The sequence below is a fragment of the Corvus cornix genome, chromosome 2 (genome assembly GCF_000738735.6).
Source record: "Corvus cornix cornix isolate S_Up_H32 chromosome 2, ASM73873v5, whole genome shotgun sequence".
NCBI classification, from domain to species: Eukaryota; Metazoa; Chordata; class Aves; order Passeriformes; family Corvidae; genus Corvus; species Corvus cornix.
This window is the reverse complement of record NC_046333.1, coordinates 18,191,784-18,210,603: the sequence shown is the minus strand read 5'-3', so window position 1 is coordinate 18,210,603 and position 18,820 is coordinate 18,191,784. Positions and strand designations below refer to the sequence as shown.

Below are 18,820 nucleotides of genomic sequence, written 5' to 3'. Positions count from 1 at the left end.
TTTTGATAAATACTTAATGTCTTATAAGGAAAATAAATACTAGTTTGAGACCTTATTCTTTGTGGAGATGTCTCTGGATACCATGCTAACAGCATGAAAGATGGAAGCATTGAAAAAGTAATTCTTTACTACCCTGTAAGCCCTGCTTCTGTGGTATTAAACCAGGTACAAGCAGTGGTATTGTTGCAAATTCAGAGACTGCAGCCTGGAGGGGAGCAAGCAGCCAGGATCAGAGGCATGAGTCCCGTATGCTGGCTTGACTGTTGAGAAACCTTAAGGTACCATTACTGTGGAGACTCCTATGTATAACCTGTAAGGAAAACTGGTGAGAAGCTGCAAAGAAGGTCAGAGAGGGCCAACAGGAAACCCACCTTTTCTTAGGGCATCTGTCTTCTGAAGCCTCTGTGTCTCATCAAGTTCCGGAGCTGCTTTTCCCACTGAACAGAAATCTTGAAGATGTTGTAACCAGGGAACTGGAATCTAGCCCTGGACTTTGACACATTTGCATGGCACTCTTTCTTGGTCAGGAATGTCCTCGGGGGTTAGTGCCTGGGAGCTTAACAGCTTTCTGGTGGCAAGAAAGTGCAAGGAATGATCAGAGAGATTCTTTTGTTGGAACTCATTCCTGTGTGTTTTCCAAGTCTCTGCTTTGATAAAGTTGTTCCTTATGATTAAATACTACCATGAATAATTGCAGGATTTGTCCGTTGAATGTTTAATTAGTTGATACTTGGAGAAAAAAGTCTGCTCCAAAACTCCTAGACCTTTTCCATTTAGTAAATATACATGTGAAGCAATGACAGACATTTTATCGAATCTTGTTTCTTGAGGGCTGCTGACTAATGGGAGAAGCTACTTTGGTAGTAACTACTTTAAATATACTTTCTAAAAATAAGTCTATTCATTTGGCAGCTACTGCCCATGAAGTTTGGTACTGAAATGCATTTTTCAGCTCACACCCCCTCATCCTCCCAAAATTTAAAATCCCAGAAACAGGCTATTTTCGGTTATAATGGCAGATGAACTTGAGCTCTCATTCTTGCACTGAGATTTAGGCAGCTCTCTGTGTTTTGGAAGAGCTAGGTGAAAATCTGAAGTGCTTCTAGTATGTTTGTAAGAGTGGTAGTCACTGAGGGTCTAGTTCTTCATTTTTTTCCTTGTGAAGTGCAGTGCTCTGTAAATAAACAAACCCTTTGAAATTGGATTTTGTTTTGATTTTTTTTGAGGCATTTACAATTGAGGATTAATACATGTATCAGAATAATTACTTCTGGGTATTCGTTTCTGATTGATTATTTTTTATTTATTTATCTTGCATTAGAACATATAGTGATGAGAATGTTGCTTTTAGTAGGTGAGTTATTTAAGGCTATCACTGTGATTAAGAAACAGTTTAGTCTTGCTACTTTGACTTTAAAGATATTACAAGATCAGCTCTTTAACCCCTTTCTTGGGGCTAATCACATTCTTAAGCATAATGGCTGTGGAAGTCATTGGGAAAGCTGAGTATGGAACATGGAAAAACAAATCCAAAGCTGTGTGGTGCAGCAGCCTGTGTGCTGGGGCCCTGCACACCTGGGTTCCCTTCACATTGCTGCTAGATATTTTTATCATCTCGGGCAGATAACTTCAACTGCTGTTCCTCTGGCTTGCTGGCCAGTCTGCAGGGTTCCAGGAAAGTTCCAAAATATCACTGTAAATAAAGACCCTTTCCCAGTGAATCTCTTCCAACTTCCCACTCCCTCAGCCCACAGCCCTGAGCCCAGGTCTCCCTTCCATTGTGCCTGGTATCAAGCTGCTTCTCAGGCCTTATACTCCAGGACTGAGCTCTCCCCTCCCCTTTTACCTCTGGGCATTTTCTCCTGTACCTGTTCCTCACAGTCCACGTTGGCAAGAGGCTAAGGGCTAGAGGCAGGGCTTATCTGAATCAGACTAGGGCTCCAGCACCAGCCCTTGCGACATGGCAGACTTTCCCCTGTTTCGTGGTCTGTCTTTCTGTAGGTAAAGAGTGCTGTTATGAGTGTTAGTTCTCTCCTGACTCCAGACCTATTCCACTGGCGACAGATTTTAGAAGCTATATTTCCAAATCTCTAGATTGCTTTTAGGAGCCTTTATTTTTAAGAAAATACTGTTCAAATTGATTTCCCTCCTTCATTACATTGAGTTACATTGAGTCTTTTTGCTCATGCTTTTCTCAAATTTTCTTTCTTTAACTATACTTTTTTTTCTTTAAATGTACCTTTTTTGAATGTGACAGTTGGACACTTGGCCCTGTGTAATTAGAATCAGACTCTGGAAACGGATTTTAGGATATAGTTTCATATCTCATATCATGTTAAAGACTGTGCTTTGATAGCACAGTGCTTAATAGAAAGCCTACTGGGAGCATTTGGACCTTGCAAGTGGATATGCATGGACAGACACCACTGCCCCCATGTAGCCAGTTTCAACACTGGGGTTTATGTACCCTCTTTTGTAAAGGATGCACACAGCTTTGGTTGTTTTTTTTTTTGTTGTTGGTTTTTTTTTTGTTTGTTTGTTTTTTGGTTTTGGTTTTTTTTTTTTTGTTGGTTGTTTTGTTGCTGCTGTTTGTTTTGGGTTTGTGTTTTTAAAAAAATTGGTTTTATTTCGAGTTAAAAGCTTTACTGAGCTTTAGCAGCAGGAGAAGTGGGAGAGGATTATGCAATGTGGCATGAAAGGCAAAAGGTTGCCTTTGCAGTTATAGTAGATCAGGTGTGGAGAGTGGCTTTCCCAAAGGCTTGACATCGTGGTGCCTGATGAAGGGAATAAGGAGGCTGTTTTAAGGAAAGCACAAGAGATGACAATGAAGGAGAAAATAAATGCAGCTGAAGCTGGAGGATTGACTTTTTCTGTAACTCAATCAGTTGAAAGCTCAGCTGTTCCAGGATACCTCCTCTTCTCAGTCTCCCGGCCTGTCTGGAGATTTGCAAGTAAAATGTCAAAACCAGAATTTTTTTGAAACTTCAGTCTCATCTTAATTGAGTGGATGTTAAAAAAAAGCAGCTCCTTGTGACCACCTTCGTTTTGGTGTGTCTGTTCATGACTGCGTGGTGGCCACTAATAGCCCTGTAAGGGGTATTTTCAGAAATTTGTCCTCTTGTAACAGGATTAGTTCTGCTTCATTAATGCAGAAACAGGGTCTGGCATCTAAGGAGGAGAAACTTACTGTTCCTTGATCCTTCAGGAATCTTCAGTGATACTGTCAAACTGAATCTTCATTATGTCCCACACCATCTGGTAGTTGCTGTATGAATTACTTGATTAGCCAGAGTCTGTTACCAAACTGAATTCATGTTCCCTTTGATCTTTGAAGGATTGTAGTTGTGCTGTGCGTGGAACTGTTGTTCTGAGGAGTTCTTTCTCATGATGAGTCATACTTGAGGAGTATGTACTCGAGGCGTGCATACTCTGCTGTCTCTGGAAGAGGCTGTGTCAAGATGAGTGAGTGTGAAAGTTCTCTCTCACTGCTCTTCTGGAAAGTTTGCTTTAAGTAGGGGACTTAAAACTCACTGCTGTGCAGCTCTTAGAAAAGGGTAGTTGAAGATAGAGTTTTTTTCCATTTTCCATTTTATTTCCTTGTTAAGTCAGCTGAATTTGACATGAGGAGCTCTGAAAAATCAAGCTGATATTATGAATGTTTGAGTACTAGTGTTAGCTCTGTGAATGTTCTAAATGTAACAGGTAGTGCACAAAAATGAGAAGATGTTGTCTTGGTCCAAAGCATAAATTAGAAGGGCAGCATCTTCAAGACAAGAGTGTGTCCAGAGACAACAGTAGTGTAGAATGACTTTATTTCCACATTTTAAAACAGAAATTATTTTTACTTTTAAGGAAAGAGGATAAGGTAGGAGTCGTCATCTTTAGATGCAGAAATGAAAAGAATTTCCAATGTAGTGATGTTTCTCTGATTTGTGACTGGTCAAGTTTGACAAGGACTCGATGGGGATGGGGGGAGGGTAGAAGTATTCTGCATGAATTCCAGGTTGTTTTCCCCAAGAAATCAAAATGGCCAAGCAAAGATTGCTATCTCCAGAATAGTGACTGGTTTTTTACTACAGAAACTTAGAAGGAAAAAAATTGGAACCTGCTGCTGCCCTGAGTGATTTTTTTTGTTTGTTTGTTTTCCAGATAGGCAGCAGCCAGCACTCGCTTGCTAAAAGAAAGTGCATCAGGCCTGTATGTAACAGCTCCACTTGAGAAGTGTGTGTTAAGAGTGATTCAGCTTCTAAAGTGTGTCATTCTTTGAAACAAATTTGAGTGGGAAACTGAGGATAGAAAGGGGAATCGTTCCTTGCCCAATGTCAGTCAAGGTTCTGTGATGCAAGAGAGAATATTTGGCAGTAATTCTCTGTTACTCAGTTTCTGAGTGCTAGTGGGAACTCTTCCAAAACAAATCTAGTCCAATAGTCTAAATGCCTTATTTTGTAGTTTACTTTCTGTGTGGTTGCTTTTGAACTAGAGTTAATGAATTTCCTACTTCTGTCACAACAGACTTATTTAGAAGAAGACCAAAGAGTTCTAAAGTTTTCCGCAACAAGACACTGCTACTCCCTGATCTGTATGGCCCTGTTCACTTGAGTAAATGGTCCAGATAAAAGGAAGTTGTTGGAAGGTTCTTGCCTATTTTCCTGGGCTAAGTAATGTTAAATACATTTGAAGTTAATTAAAAATGCTGATAGGGATCCTGGCTTGGACCTCTTTGGAGGAGTAGACTTTGCTGTAAACAGGATAGATGAAAGGAAGAGATCAAATAGAGGAGGTGACCAAATACAGCTGTGTCTGGAACAAAGAGCTGGGTTGGGCCCAGTGCAGGAAAGCCTTATCCTGTGTCAGGCACATCTGTCCTTTACAGCATTATGTTCAAAAGTCGTAGACGAAAAGGTTGGATATCTTGGCTTTCCTATAGTCTATAGTCCTATAGACTGTAGAATCTTTATGTAGCTGTTTTCACACTCTGAGAATGAATTCTTTTTTTCCTGAGTGCTGTAAAGAAAGAAATACTAGGTTTGCTGAAGATGCAAAAATGGTGGCAATGGTGAAAACTCCTCAAGCAGTTGGTCTTGCAGAGTAATTGGAGCTGACGGAAAGCATCTTGACACAGAGAAAGAAAGTGGTTTTAAGAGAAGGTGGAAAGTAGAGGTAAAAGCTTTTAATTATGTTCAATGCACAGGCATAGTTTAGGCCTATACACTTCTCTCAATTCTCAGTTAATTTGATGTCAATATAAGGCTTGTACAGCAACAGGAATTGATTTTTCGATGTCTTGTTTATCCAAAACTCTTTCCATTATAATTATTTGTACACTGTCTCTTTTTACATTCAAACATGACTTTAAGAAAATATAGTCTCCTTGAGGACCAGCACAGTTGCTATTATTTCTAAACCTGTTCTTTTTTTTTCTAACCCTCTTGTAGCATCTTGTGTCTTTCTTCAAACAGTAACTCCCATGTCATTTTTCATCTCTTTCCTCAGTATAAGTTGTACCAGCTAAAGTAATTCTCAGTAGAACATTTTGTGCTGATGCTTAAATGTCATCACCAAACTTTACATGTTTTATACTGTCATGAAACGAAAGGCATTGGTCATGGGGAGGCGTGCTGCTTGGGAGCATTTTCAGATTGAAGGCTTTTTAGGCTGTTCCAAAAGTGAAAGCTGTATCAGCTAATCTTGAAAATACAAATTAATTAACTCTCACATTTGGAACAACTTAAAGCATATATGTATGTAAACCTTGTTAAATGTGGTTTTACATTTTGCAGTGCCTAAGTGTGTCATAAAGGTCAGAAATGTGTCACGTGGTCTGGACCTAGCTCCCAGGTAAAGTGATTCTAGTCTGTTTAAATTTCACTGGATTCAAGATCATCAGAATTGAACTGTCTGACACATCCTAGTTTAATGTCCCAGCCATCAGGCTCTTCTCTTTTTTAGGGTCAGGGGACTGCATGCTGAAGTGCTCCGTTTCCTCTCCTTCAACTACTTGCAACAGCCTCTTTTATATCAGTAAAACTATTTTTCCCCCTCTATTTTTTTTCTTTTCTATTTATTAAATAATCTTGTTTTCATATTATCTCAAGACAAGGGCTCAAATGTAATATCTGTACATTAAATATAAGTGAACTATTTCTAGGTGTTCCTGCTTCACTGAAATACCTTCAATCTAGACAGTAAGAACAGTGTGGGGTCCCCTTAGGAATTTCAGCAGCTATTTGACCATGCAACTGATGTAGAGGGAAGGACAAGAAAATACCCTCCCACAGAGGGTGCAGATGACTGGCTAGAAAATAACAGATGATACATGGTGTTGGCCCCAGCTCGTATGTTTGTTTTTACTTTTAATTTGTCATATAAAGTATTTAGGAGTTTTCGACATGAAGCATAACATGCTAACAACACCATACCTGCTATGGAGAGTTTGTGAGAAGATGTCAGTATAATGACCACATTCTGAAGTAGTGATTTCTGCAAAGTGCTAAATGAATTCACATTGATCTTACAATAGTGGAGGATCTATCTTCTGTCATTTGGTACACAGGAGGCCTCTTTCAGCTCCCAGTGGCTTTAACAGAAGGATGAGGAGGCCCCAGCTATATTACAGACCTGTTTCCATAGGTTCATTTTACTTTTCTGCTTTTGTTATATGTCCCCCTGAAACCTATGTTATTTTGTCTTGCGAACATGCTGGGAGGCTGTACCTCTCATGACAGTGCAGCTTTTGTCTGGAGTATTGTCCTTCCTACAAATTTGTTAATAGATAGCATGGCCTCCATGGTTAGTTTTGTGTGTCCTCCTTCCCAGCCCCTTCAGAGCCACGTATAGATGATTTGGCTATTTTCTTCTTGCTGGGAGCAATTTGGTTTTGATGTAAAATAAAGGTGAGAATTTTACTGCTGCTCAACTTACTTTTTTTCTTTTTAGGGAAAGAAGTATGCTACAGCTGTAACTTGTTATAGCCTCCATCCCTTTGGACTATTCCTTGCTCTGAGGTCCTCAGCTTTTCCTTGTCATGGAGTGTCTGTTGAACACCTGGGTGTTTGTTACTTGCCATTAGACAGTGATCCCCCTGTTGTGGGACTGTCGCACCAAAAGGCCTTGTTCAGTGCTAATAACCATAGGAGCCCTTGAGAAGGGAAATCTTGCTTTCTTTCACTGTACTCAACTAGATTTTTATATTAGTAAAAAAATTTAGTGGAAAGGGCTGAGGAAGCTGATACGAAGATACCTGTAGCTCTGAGTGTTTGCTGTTCTGTTGTAGCGCAGCTCCGTTTTCAGAGACCACTCGTTTCTGGCTGAGGTATAAAGCTCCAAAGTATTAATTCATGCAGCTGGCTGCTACAGGGACAGCACATTTGCGGGATCACAATACAAGTAATTTTCCCTTCCCAGACCTTAAAAATCACATTTTTAATGTAACCATTTGGATCTCATTTCTATCCCTACTGAAGAGTCTTAGTTTAACAGGAGGAGCTTCCACATACATATTGATCATCTTTGATCATCCTTGTTTCCTTTCACTGAACCTTTTTCAGTTCTACTCTAGTGGAAGGTATTAAATGTAGGATAGTGATGACCCCTGCCTTAGCCTCTACCCCTTTACAAATAATCATGAGCACTCTGTATACTTCTGTGGGTAAAGTTTCTTCTCTACTACTGAGCAAGAGCTGGAAACTCTCCATTCTAACAGGGAGATCTTTCTCCTGGTTGGTAGTAATCTCTTTGGGGTCCATTACTGCATATATGAGGTTGGAGTTGGGTTCCCTGCATGAGCTCCATTTCACTTTCCATTTTGTCATCCAGTCATTCAGTCTGTAGATGCTTATAGTTTCCCTTGCTGCTACTTTCACATTCTTTATGCTTAGCTGATAACACTGTGAACTCATCAGTGAAAACATATCATAAATAATAGCATAATAAGAAAATCTACAAGTCTGCTATCTGGAGTGTAATATATTATGGATATTGGTCTTCAAATCAGTCATTGCTTATAACAGATGAAATGTAATTTGGTATAATTCAATGTAGAGGTTCTTCTGGCATGATGAACGAGGGACATGCCAATGTCTTCTCACCAGGATGTCCAGATGGAGTTTCCTGTGCACCCAGTAACACATGCATTTTATGTATGTTTGAATGTACCTTATTTTCTCACGTACTTTAAGATATATTTTATAGATATTTGTTTACACCTTATTTCTACATGTGAGTTTTTTTATGTTTCAGAATTGTTTTGTACCTATGAGAAATGGGCAGAAACATTGCTATATGTCAGCAGTGCTATCCAAGTGCCGACTTCATTTCAGAGGAGCACCTGGATTTCCTACATGTTCTTATTAGCTGGAAGAGTAATTTAATAGGTTTTTATGAATAAAGGCAAATGTTTACAAAAACTTCCGCTTACCAAATCAGCTTTTCTCTTCCTGCTGCAACTCAGGTGTAGTGTGTTTGCTGAGACCTCTTTTGCTGGATGTCGTCCCAAGTATTCGACAGACTACTGCCTTGGCTCTTGGGAGACTTGCTGATTATGACGTGGACCTGGCAGAGGCAGTTGTGAAGGCAGGCATTCTTCCACAGCTCATATGTGCATTGCCTGAGGAGAATGTAAGGCATGATTGTTCTTTTAAGTAGTATTTTTTTAAACTGTTAAACAGGGAAAGGAAAATCAGCGTCTGCTGTTATTCTAATAGGACATTAAATGTACTGAAGTCAGAGCAGCATGTATGTTTGAACCTATGAGAGACCACTGTGTACTATATGTCTAAGTCTGACTTCAATAAGCTTGACTTTAAAATATCATATTACTGTTTAATGCACTATAGGAAATGCATTCATTGCACTGTAACGTTTTTAAAATGTTGAGTGATGCTTTGTAAAAGGTCCCTTTTCAAAAAGGAGACAGTTTGGAAGCTGTGGTGATAATTGACTAGGTTTTGTCAATAATACCAGACACTTGTAAAATACATATAAAAAACCTGAGCTTCTGTAATGAAATACCTAATGTCCCCAAACATAGGCTGTTGGAAATCTGTAGCATGAGAAATAACAAACCTCTGACACAGGAAAATATACTGAAAGGTTTTCGTCTTCATATTTGTCAAAACCAAACAAGTACAGTCACAATTGCAATGCAAATAAATCTGTTGGTCTCTTTCACCCCCTTCCTCACATTTTTCTTCCAGCTCTGTGTCTCTTTCAGCTTTGATTTTTCCAATGATGCTAACCTAGATTAACAGAAATACTTTCAACTAGGGTTCCTAACAGCTGGAAAGTGACAGCTGAAGGCTTAAGTGTACTGATATCACAACCATACTTATGTTGCAGCTTTGATTTAGGAAAAGTAGGTTTTCAATGGAAATATAATTTGGAAAACTATATATTTTCATTTTCAATCTTTTGAGAAAAATGAAGATGTAAATGTACTCATTGCATACTTTTTGTATATATAGAATCATTGCCTATACAATTAAAATTGAAAAAGAAAAAGCTAAAGAAAAACTTTGATGGCAAGATGGTGGTATAGTATGAAAAGAAAGTAAAGATTTTAATTAGACAAGGTTATAAGCATTTTGGTTATTTTATTTATATTTTTAAGGGAAGACGTGGAACAAAAATCTACCCTCCATTGGTTTGGAAACTACCCCCTGCTACAACTTGCAACCCTCACTAAATTAGCTTGAGTACCCTGAGATAGCTGTAATTAGGGGAAACAGCAGCAAGACTTGTGTGAGGTCATGGAAAGCCTACTATGCCTTGTGACTGAGGGCAAGTGAAGGAAACTCATCCAGTTCATGCAGAGTTTAGCAAGCAGTTTGTCACTTCCCACTGGCAAAAAAAACCTTTTCCATTCCACTCACTCTTAGTGTATCATCATCTATATTTAAGGATGAGATTCTCTGAGCACACAGTGAATACTATTTCTGCTGATTTATGGGGAACAGTCACAGGGTAACATCCCAGATCAATGTTTTATCAATTAAACGGGGCAAACCTTGGTTTTACAGTGTGTTCTGACTGTGCGTGTGAATACGGTTTGTTTGTAAATAATATGTTTTGAATAATGAAAACAAAGAAGTGTTTTTTTTTGCCAGGAGCATAATTACTGAACAGAAACAACATACCCATATTTGTACAGACATAGACTTATGCAAACAACTATGGCCCCATCGAGTTCAGCAAAACTTACAGTAACTTACATTATCTAGGGATTTGACCATTTGTCTGTAGTGGTTCCCTTAACTTCTGTTCCCCCTAAATGAGGTTTAATGCTTTGCTTGTAAATTATGTTTAATGTACCTGCTTGTAGGCCTTAACTTAGAAGACTGGACTTTTGCCATTAAGGAATTATATCAGTACTGGTAAACTAAGGAAGGTAAGGGCATGTGTTGGAAGATGACTGTGCTTGTTAATGAGTAGCATGCTCTCTGATGTGGTTTTAGCCAATGCCAGCCATGAAACTACTCAACAATGCTTGGACGTGGTTTAAGGCACAAGGCAGGGACAGTTTCCAGTAGAATAGATGAGGCCATTGTGCTTTGAGGAAACAGGAGTTTAGGTGGATGGATGTGTTATGCTGTGTCACCTTCCTTTAGGGCCAGGGTACATTTTACTGCCTGGGGGGCCATTGCAGGTACTGCTCTGTTGCCATATTTTAGTGCTTCAGTCAGACTTTTGAAGGTGTTTGGGTACCTTACAGGATACACAAAAGCACTCACATGGTTCTTTGTTTTTCTGGACTTGATTCAGAGGGAATGTGGCCTTTGCATTGTTTACATTTTGGGTACCTTGACAGTAGAAAGTAAACTGCCAAGGCTCCCTGTGCAGAGCAGGGGAGAATCAAGCATCTTGGGATGAGATCAAAGCCAGCTGGCATATGGAGAGAGAGTCCTCTAGAGCTTGTCCATAGGGATGATCTGTCAGTACCCAGGCTGGAGGGTGTGCTCCAGACACATAGACACAGCAGCAGGTTACTTGTGTCCCCATGAATCTTGTCCTTCATGAGGGAGGGAAACTGTCACAACATGGTTTTCTCTGGCCAGAGTACTTTAACTGGGCTCTGGATTTTGAAAATGTAAGGCAGTAGAGGAAACTTAATCTTCAGCTTCCATATCCTAATGGCAGTTATAAAACTGCAGGAGGAGACTGAAATGTGACTTCTTTGCAGGAGGACTTAACTGTGCTTTTAGAAGAAATCACTGCTGCAGTTTATGTGGAAGCCCCATGATGTGTGCAGGGTCATGTGTTATATGTACATGCTGAAAACATGTATTTGGTCCAGCACTGAGGGAGATGGGTAGAATTGAGACAAGAGCTTAGACTTTGCTTGCTCTTATGACAGAAGGGCCAAGATGCTTAGTCTTGTTCAAAGTGAGATTTTGTCTGGACACATGCAGGAGTAAAATTGCAGGTCAAAATGGAGGGTTATTCAATACTGGATGTTGGTGGGATGGGTTTTCAGTATCCTAGCTGTATTTAGGCATTTCAGGATTCAGATCCTGAACTCTTTTATTGTATCTAATTCTCTCTGTGTCAGTTTCCTGTTTGCAAATGTAAGTAGTGTTTTCTCATAGAGATGTTGTGAGGGTATCTGTATTAGAAAGTGTAAAACCTTGCAAGTGTTACAGATGGGTAGAATTATTTTAGGAGCTTGCCCTGCATAACCTGTGTAATCTGGTGAAATATGTTAAGAATTATTGTTTTTGCAGCTCTTGTTGTTCACTACTCACTTAAACAGACTTACCTAGACTACTGTCTTTTCCCCTCTTAGCTCTCTCATTTTTTTTCTGTTCATTTATGCACTTACTGCAGATTTTATATCATGAGCTGTCCCAAAGAACTGTAGCTTCATTGTTTGTGTGATGTCTAGTGGTCCTGATTTGGATCTGTATAAGATATTGCTTCTACTAAAAAAGTCTAATTTAGGCATGTCTGTACTATATTATGCTTTGAACTTCTCAATGTTAGTGAATGTTTGTTTCTGATTTGTCTAGCGTTACTACAAGAGAACAGCTGCATTTGTGCTAAGAGCAATTGCTAAACATTCTCCTCAGCTAGCTCAGGCAATAGTTCAATGTGGAGCACTGGAAATGCTGGTGATTTGCTTGGAAGATTTTGACCCTGGAGTCAAAGAAGGTGCATCTTGGGCATTTGGGTATATTGCCCGACACAATCCAGGTAACAAGTTTCACGTGTGTTATCTTTGAGCTTAATGTTATGTGATAATTAAAATAAATTGCATTATTTTGGTAAATAGAACAAGATGCTTTTTCTTCTCTACTGTTGCAAAGTTTTAAATTTGGGATAAAACCCTAATGTAACTGTACCATTCCAACAATGCTGTACCTTTTTGTGGGAAACTGGCATACCTGACACCAGCAGTGCCCAGTTATGAGAGGTGCTTTAAGAGGAGATTGGGAGTAGGGCCTGTGGCCTGGAAAGGACACTCTGCTTTGTTCCTCTTCATGAAGAGATTTCTGAATCTTTATATATTGTTTAAGTGTTACTGCAGAACCAAATTTCTTTTGCTTGACATTAGTTCTTGTTTTATATACATAGTTGAATGGAGAAGGTTAGGGAGAAGCAAGTTTCATTCAGCTTACAGCAGTGTCTACAGGATAAATAGGCCAAATTTATTGCACTGACTGTTATCATTAGCCAGTGGACCACACTGCTCTCTGAGAGTCAGGAATAGATCCTAGGAATCCAATACTGAGCAGTTCACTGCTGTCTCACAGGCAGTTGTATAACTCACTGGTGGTGTCATGTTCCTATTTAAAAGCTGATCCACGTGGTTGATAGTTCTTTTACCAGCTATTTATGTAGTTCAAGTAAAAGTTGAGACTGTGAATGAAAGTACTGAGGGAAGAAACTGCTAGCTGGAAGGGGTGGGAGAAATGGTTAGTGTTCATATTGTTTAAACTAATTTTAGGATCATAACATTAACTCATGGTTTTATATTTGGTTTTGGCTCTAAAATGTACATAGACTGATTTTGGAAGTGATTTTCTTTGTTTTTTAATCAATACAGTGTGTTGGACTGGAGAAGGCATGGGAGATTCCCCTCTTCCCACTTAGAGGGTTAGCTTTCTGGGACAGTCTCCAAAGTTGTTAGCACCTTTCTAACAGACTGCATTTTCTGGGGAACAAATTAATTATTGGGAGACCTCTCTGGTAAAGATCTTTTATCTTTTGGTCATCAGGATTGAATTCCACCCTTGTGGAAAATAATTGTTTGTTCCATCTGAAAGATATTTATCTAAATATCAAAAGCATTCATTTGTATAAATCTGTGTAGTGTGTGTGTGTGTGTGTTACTCTTAACATGAACATTTCTGCAGTTTTGTTATGTCAGTAAATCAATATTGACTCACTTCAATTGCCCTTCATGCTATTCACTGCATGAATGCTGACTGAGCTTTAGGGTGATCCAGTTCACTCTGTGACAGCCTTGTCTGCAAAGATGGAGGTGATGTGGGGGTATTGAAGACAACAAATTCCTTGTACAAATTTTTATTCCATGGTTATGAATAATTTATTCACTGATGGTGAATGGGTGCATACGTTATGTCAATTTACAACGACAATAAGAACAACGTCCTCAGAAATTAAGTTGAAATTGTGAGTGCTACCAAGCTGCAAGCATCAGGACATAGATCAGTAGATGTAATCAGTAAAAAACCCTGAATGCCAACAAAAACCCACCAAAAGATCCCTGAAAAAATTGCCTGGCTACAGCCAATTTAGGGGATTTACCTGCCTCTATAACACAGTCACAGTATGTCTCTAAAATGATTATTGAAAGTAGAGGAGTTATACTGTGCATGATATGTTTCTTACACTGCTACAAGCATGCCTTTGCAACAGGATATTGTTGGAGATGGGATACAGAGATAGAGAAATGGGATACAGAGACTTTTTCTTATCAATAGCTGGTGTTTACTGTTCGTGAAACTCTGGATTAGACTGACATGCTCCTGATGACCAAATTTGGCAGTTATGATTTTCTGTCATTGACTGTCTGTGGACACATAATGCAGCTTTAAAAATAGAGCTGGGTGCGAAATGGTTTCCCCCAGCCACAAAAGGTTTTTCAGTTTCAAAAATTGTTACAGTTCCGAACTGGGACAATATTAAGACAAGAATTTTTCTCTCTCCTGAAAAGGTTGAGGAGTAGGGAGATTTGTTTGCCCCAGCAAGAAAAGTTCAATAATTAGGGCATATCTCTGGGGTTAAAGTCCTGATCTGTTTTAGGCAGGATGTGAACTTCTGTCTTTATGAGCGCAATCAAAGGCTCTCGGCATTCACCGATAACTTCAATGGTGAGGGTCTCTCTCTCTGCTTTTTATCAGAAATGCATCCATGACCTACTAAAACTACTGTCTAAGAACTGCAGTGTATGTTCCCCTGAAAAGGCTTCAATTTTGAGAAATCTAGGCTTTTTTTTTTTTTTCTCCCCCTCTGATGAAAACATTCTCTGGTTAGCAAGTTCTGTACTGACTTCATATAAAAATCTCTTAAAATGCAGTTCTTATGTGAACAGATATCTCCAGAAGGCCTGTGAGATTTTAGGTCAAGACAAATGTCTCATGAGGTTTTAAGGCACTAGAAATCTTGCCCGGTCAGATTCCAAAATTTAGGCAGTTCTGCTCTTTCTTTCCCTTTGAGCTGAATTTCAGATACTGATCTCACTCCAAAGTGTACAAACCAATGTGCTGTGATTTTGCTATTCATTATTTGTACTATTTGTGTTTAAACAGAAATGTAGGGTGTTTCAAATACCATAAATACCATCAGGTCCATGAAAAGTATTTTGTAACATTTTACTTATCCCATATTCAGTTACTTTTAAAGTGCAAAGTTCTTTTCTTTGAAGTATGCAAATAATTTGGCTTTCCATTTTATTAGTCTACATTAAAGGTGTAACTTATTGATTGTCTCATACCTGCTTCAGTATACTGTAAATTGATGGGAAAACAAAAATAAACAACACCATTCATACTGAAGCATATTGCTAAGAGCAGAGTTTTGCTCATTTTCTGTCATACAGTGGATCATAGCTCAGCTTGGAAGGGATCTTGGGAGATCTCTAGTCCAGCTTCCTCCTCAAAGCAGCATCAGCTACTAGAACGGGTTTTTCAGCTCTTCAGTCATTTGAGTCTAACCTCCATTCTCATTATGAAAGGTTTTCCCACTGATTCCAGTGGAATCTTTAGCACTGTGGTTGTAGTGGCCTGCATAAACCTCTGATTTTGAAGTGCAGCCTTTGGGCTACTTGTGGGAATTAGAGTTTTTCTATGTGGCCATAAAATGACCACACAGTCCTCAGAAAAATACAGTATTGGTGGTTGTTTTGGTCAAAACCTGTTGTTTCCTGTGGATGCACCTGCTACCACAGCAAGGTCTGTTTGAGAACTCTGGTCTGAACTGAAACTTGCATTTCCTTCCAACTGCTGCTGCTCTACTATGTGGATATAATATCGTATATTGTCAATACAATATTGAGCTGATTTTCTTTCTCTGGTGACAACCTGCATGTTCGCTTTCTCACCTTCATCTTTTTTCCCTCATCTGTTTTTTTTTTTCTGTACTATTATTGCCAACATGTTAATGTTACTGGGGTTTTTTTTAACACCTTAAACTAATTTAGATAATCCTGTAAGACTTCCCATTGTTTTCAGTGGGTATGTAGGTAGGATGTTGACTCCACTTTGTTTGCTTTCCACTCTTCCTGATCATGTAAACTCATGATGAGGCTTCAGACGAGGCTTCAACTTAGAATTAATGTCTTCGTCCCTGATGAGTACTTTTATATTAACACAAACCAGCGCAACTCTAGTACAACTTCTAGTTGAACTGGTGGCATCTCAGAGTCCAAAATCTGTCTTTATTAGTCTTTCTTCTACATTCATTTGAGTCTTGTCTGCAGTCTCTCCACTTGCTAAAATCTTCCTCATGTAGATCTGGGTGAAAGTGATTAATTTATGGTCAGTTTTGAGCCATAGTTTTCTTGTCTCTGAACATATAGAGTTAGGTTTCCTACTTCCACTCACATAGGGAGAAGTTCAGCTTTACCATCATGTACTCAGACAAGTTCCTTGAGTTGTACCCCAATGTGAGTTCCAAGCCTGTAGTTTTCATAACCTTCAGTGGAATTAAATGAGGTTCATACATTAGCTTTTCTCTGCTGTCGTTATCCTCTGCAGCTGTGGGTCTTGTCTTTGCCCTTACAATACAGCCTTGGCGTAATATTTGGAAGAGTCTTTGTGATTTGTTCCAGTTATTTTAATTTTTTCTGACTGAATATTTGGTTTTAAAAATTTCTTCTTGACAAGTTTATTTTCTCCTCTAACTCCTTCTCAGTCTTATTTTTTTCCCACCTCTGTGTTTCTAGTTGAATGGCAAAGTTTCATGAATCCTTTGGTGTATAGTCGGCATTAAAGATATTCTACCAATATCTAGGAAGATTAATTGACCCTTTCCTTGCAGGGGAAAAGAAAAAGAATTACAATTTATAATAGAATCATTAATACTTAGAATTGTAATTTTGCACTGAATTTGCAGGGAAACATGATGGGAAGTACTGTATTTCCTTTCTTCCCTGCCTAAGCTTTTCTGTTTTTCTGACAGTCCATTTAGGACTTGTCTGTCTTGACACATGGTCCAGCGCTCCATGTGGTAAGTTATTAGCCATGAACTTTATAAACACCACTGGAAGAAAAACCGTTTAATTACCCATGACCAACAGTAGCCATCAGTATTTAAGTGATATCAGACTTCTAATATCAAGAGCTGATCTAAATGGAATCAGATTTAGTTTGCTCTTTTGAAATAACTTTCATGGTTGCTTTTGCATGCCTGAGTGTAGCTGTGACCTGGAAGTATTGCTCTTTCTCTCCCTGCCTGAACTTCATGATTTTAGCTCATAAGACATCAAAGAAGCCCGTTCTTCTAGCACTGTGTCCCTCTTGACATCAGATTCCTGATACTAGCATTTCCCAGCAGACGGTGGCCAATGGAGCTGGTTGGTCTGAAGTTCTGAGGCACAATCGGATGGGTTGGTCTAGACTGTTGGTCAGTAGATCACCAAGTATTCCACTTGGTCAGTGTACAGCAACAAAGCATAATCTGAAGAAACTGAGCGTGGCTTTTTCCACAAAAAGCTGACTGTAGCTCATAGCACTTATATTGATTAGCTCGTTTCCAGATTTGTTTTTACATACATTTCAGGTACATTTCGCTTCGAGTTTGTAAAACTGAAGGTACAGAATTTGAGTTTTGTTGAAATCTTATGATCTGAGTGTATTTTGAGGATGCATGCGATACATTTTCAGTCAAATAGTTATTTGAAGAATGAACTTTGTAGAGTTAATTTTACAGATTCACAGAATGTTCTGAATTGGAAGGGACCCACAAGGATCATCAAGTCCTACTCTTAAGTAAATGGCCTTTACAGGGGTTGAACCCACATCTTTGCTGTTATTGGCACCACACTCTAGCTAACTAAGCTAATTTCAGGGTATTGTATTAGTTTAAAAATTGCTGCTATATTTAATATTTTTGATGTAATATTTACTTTTTCTTTAAAATATTGTATCATAAAATAACATACAGTGTAAATATTTGACTTATCACATGTATTGCAGTGTGTGGCTATAACTCACTAATTGAAAACAAATCTGGTCTGGAACATTATTTGGATATTAACAACATAATGATGACATGACTTACAGATTTCATGAAAAACTATATTAGTCTATGTATATTTAATGAAGTATGCTGTATTTTTCTTAGTATGAAAATCTCTTTATGGATGGACTATAAATCAAAAGCTAAGTTAGAGTCTTGAAATACAACAGCCATATGTTGCCATGGTACTGTAAGTCAAGATAAATGTTAAAGATAATAATGGATATGCATAATAAGGTGTAGCAAAACTGAACGAAGAACCTAATAGATTATTGAATCCCCTATGGTTTTTACCACTTTTTCAACACTATTTTAAAATAGCACAGCTTGGTTATAATATAAATTTTGCTTCTGATATCCAGTAATTCTCATTTTAGGACTGTGATTAATGCTGCATACACAGAGAGAGCTAATGAATTTCTAATAGTGTAATTTTTGTCCATGTCAGCTAATCACATGCTCAGATTTTTTTTTTTTTTTTTGTTTAAGGTGCAGTTAGTTAAAGATGTTGTGCTAATCTCAGACACACAATATCACTGATGATATTTCTCATTTGTCTAATTGTGTATGATAACATTTTCTTGTCATTAAGATATAAATTCTGTCTCATCCTGTGTATGGTAGCAAAGACTAGTTTTGATCAGCAAGTTCCATTTTTCCAGTATTTTATGTAAGATAAATATTTTATGTATGTTTTTTGTATTTTTGTTTTTGGCATTTGATCTATGCTAATATCTGCTTATCATTTGAAGAGGGTAAAATGCTCTCTAATTAGCTGGTTGGTAAAATTTTGGTACTTTGGCTTTCTGTGTTGTTGTTAGCCATGCATAAAATGCTTTCCTATTGATCAGTGTAGAATAGCCAGGGTTTAAACAGCTGACATCTGCTTACTTTAAAAAAAGAAAAAGAAAACAGAATAACAAACCATTTCAGCCTAATCTACCTCAAATGTGTGCATGTAAATGGGGGTCCATCTATTGACCTGCATTCTTTTCAGTTGTGGATTGGTCCACACGGTTTATGAAACCAGGAGGGCTGATTTGAAATGCAGATGTCGAGACAGTGAACTACACCCTCCCCTTTTTCCTTTGCTGTATCTGTCAGGGTGAAAAATGGCTTGCAC

The 18,820-nt window shown here is 38.5% G+C and overlaps 1 protein-coding gene across 5 annotated transcripts in view; it reads left to right on the top strand.

Annotated features, from left to right (window-relative positions):
* Nucleotides 1–18,820, top strand: part of SPAG6 (sperm associated antigen 6) — a 51,983-nt gene that overhangs the window by 2,629 nt on the left and 30,534 nt on the right. For all 5 annotated transcript variants that reach the window (XM_039549371.1, XM_039549369.1, XM_039549372.1 and 2 more), the window contains 2 exons: nt 8,450–8,616; nt 12,003–12,186. In XM_039549371.1, the coding sequence (XP_039405305.1) occupies nt 8,450–8,616; nt 12,003–12,186 (351 nt within the window). The remainder of the gene's footprint in view (nt 1–8,449; nt 8,617–12,002; nt 12,187–18,820) is intronic.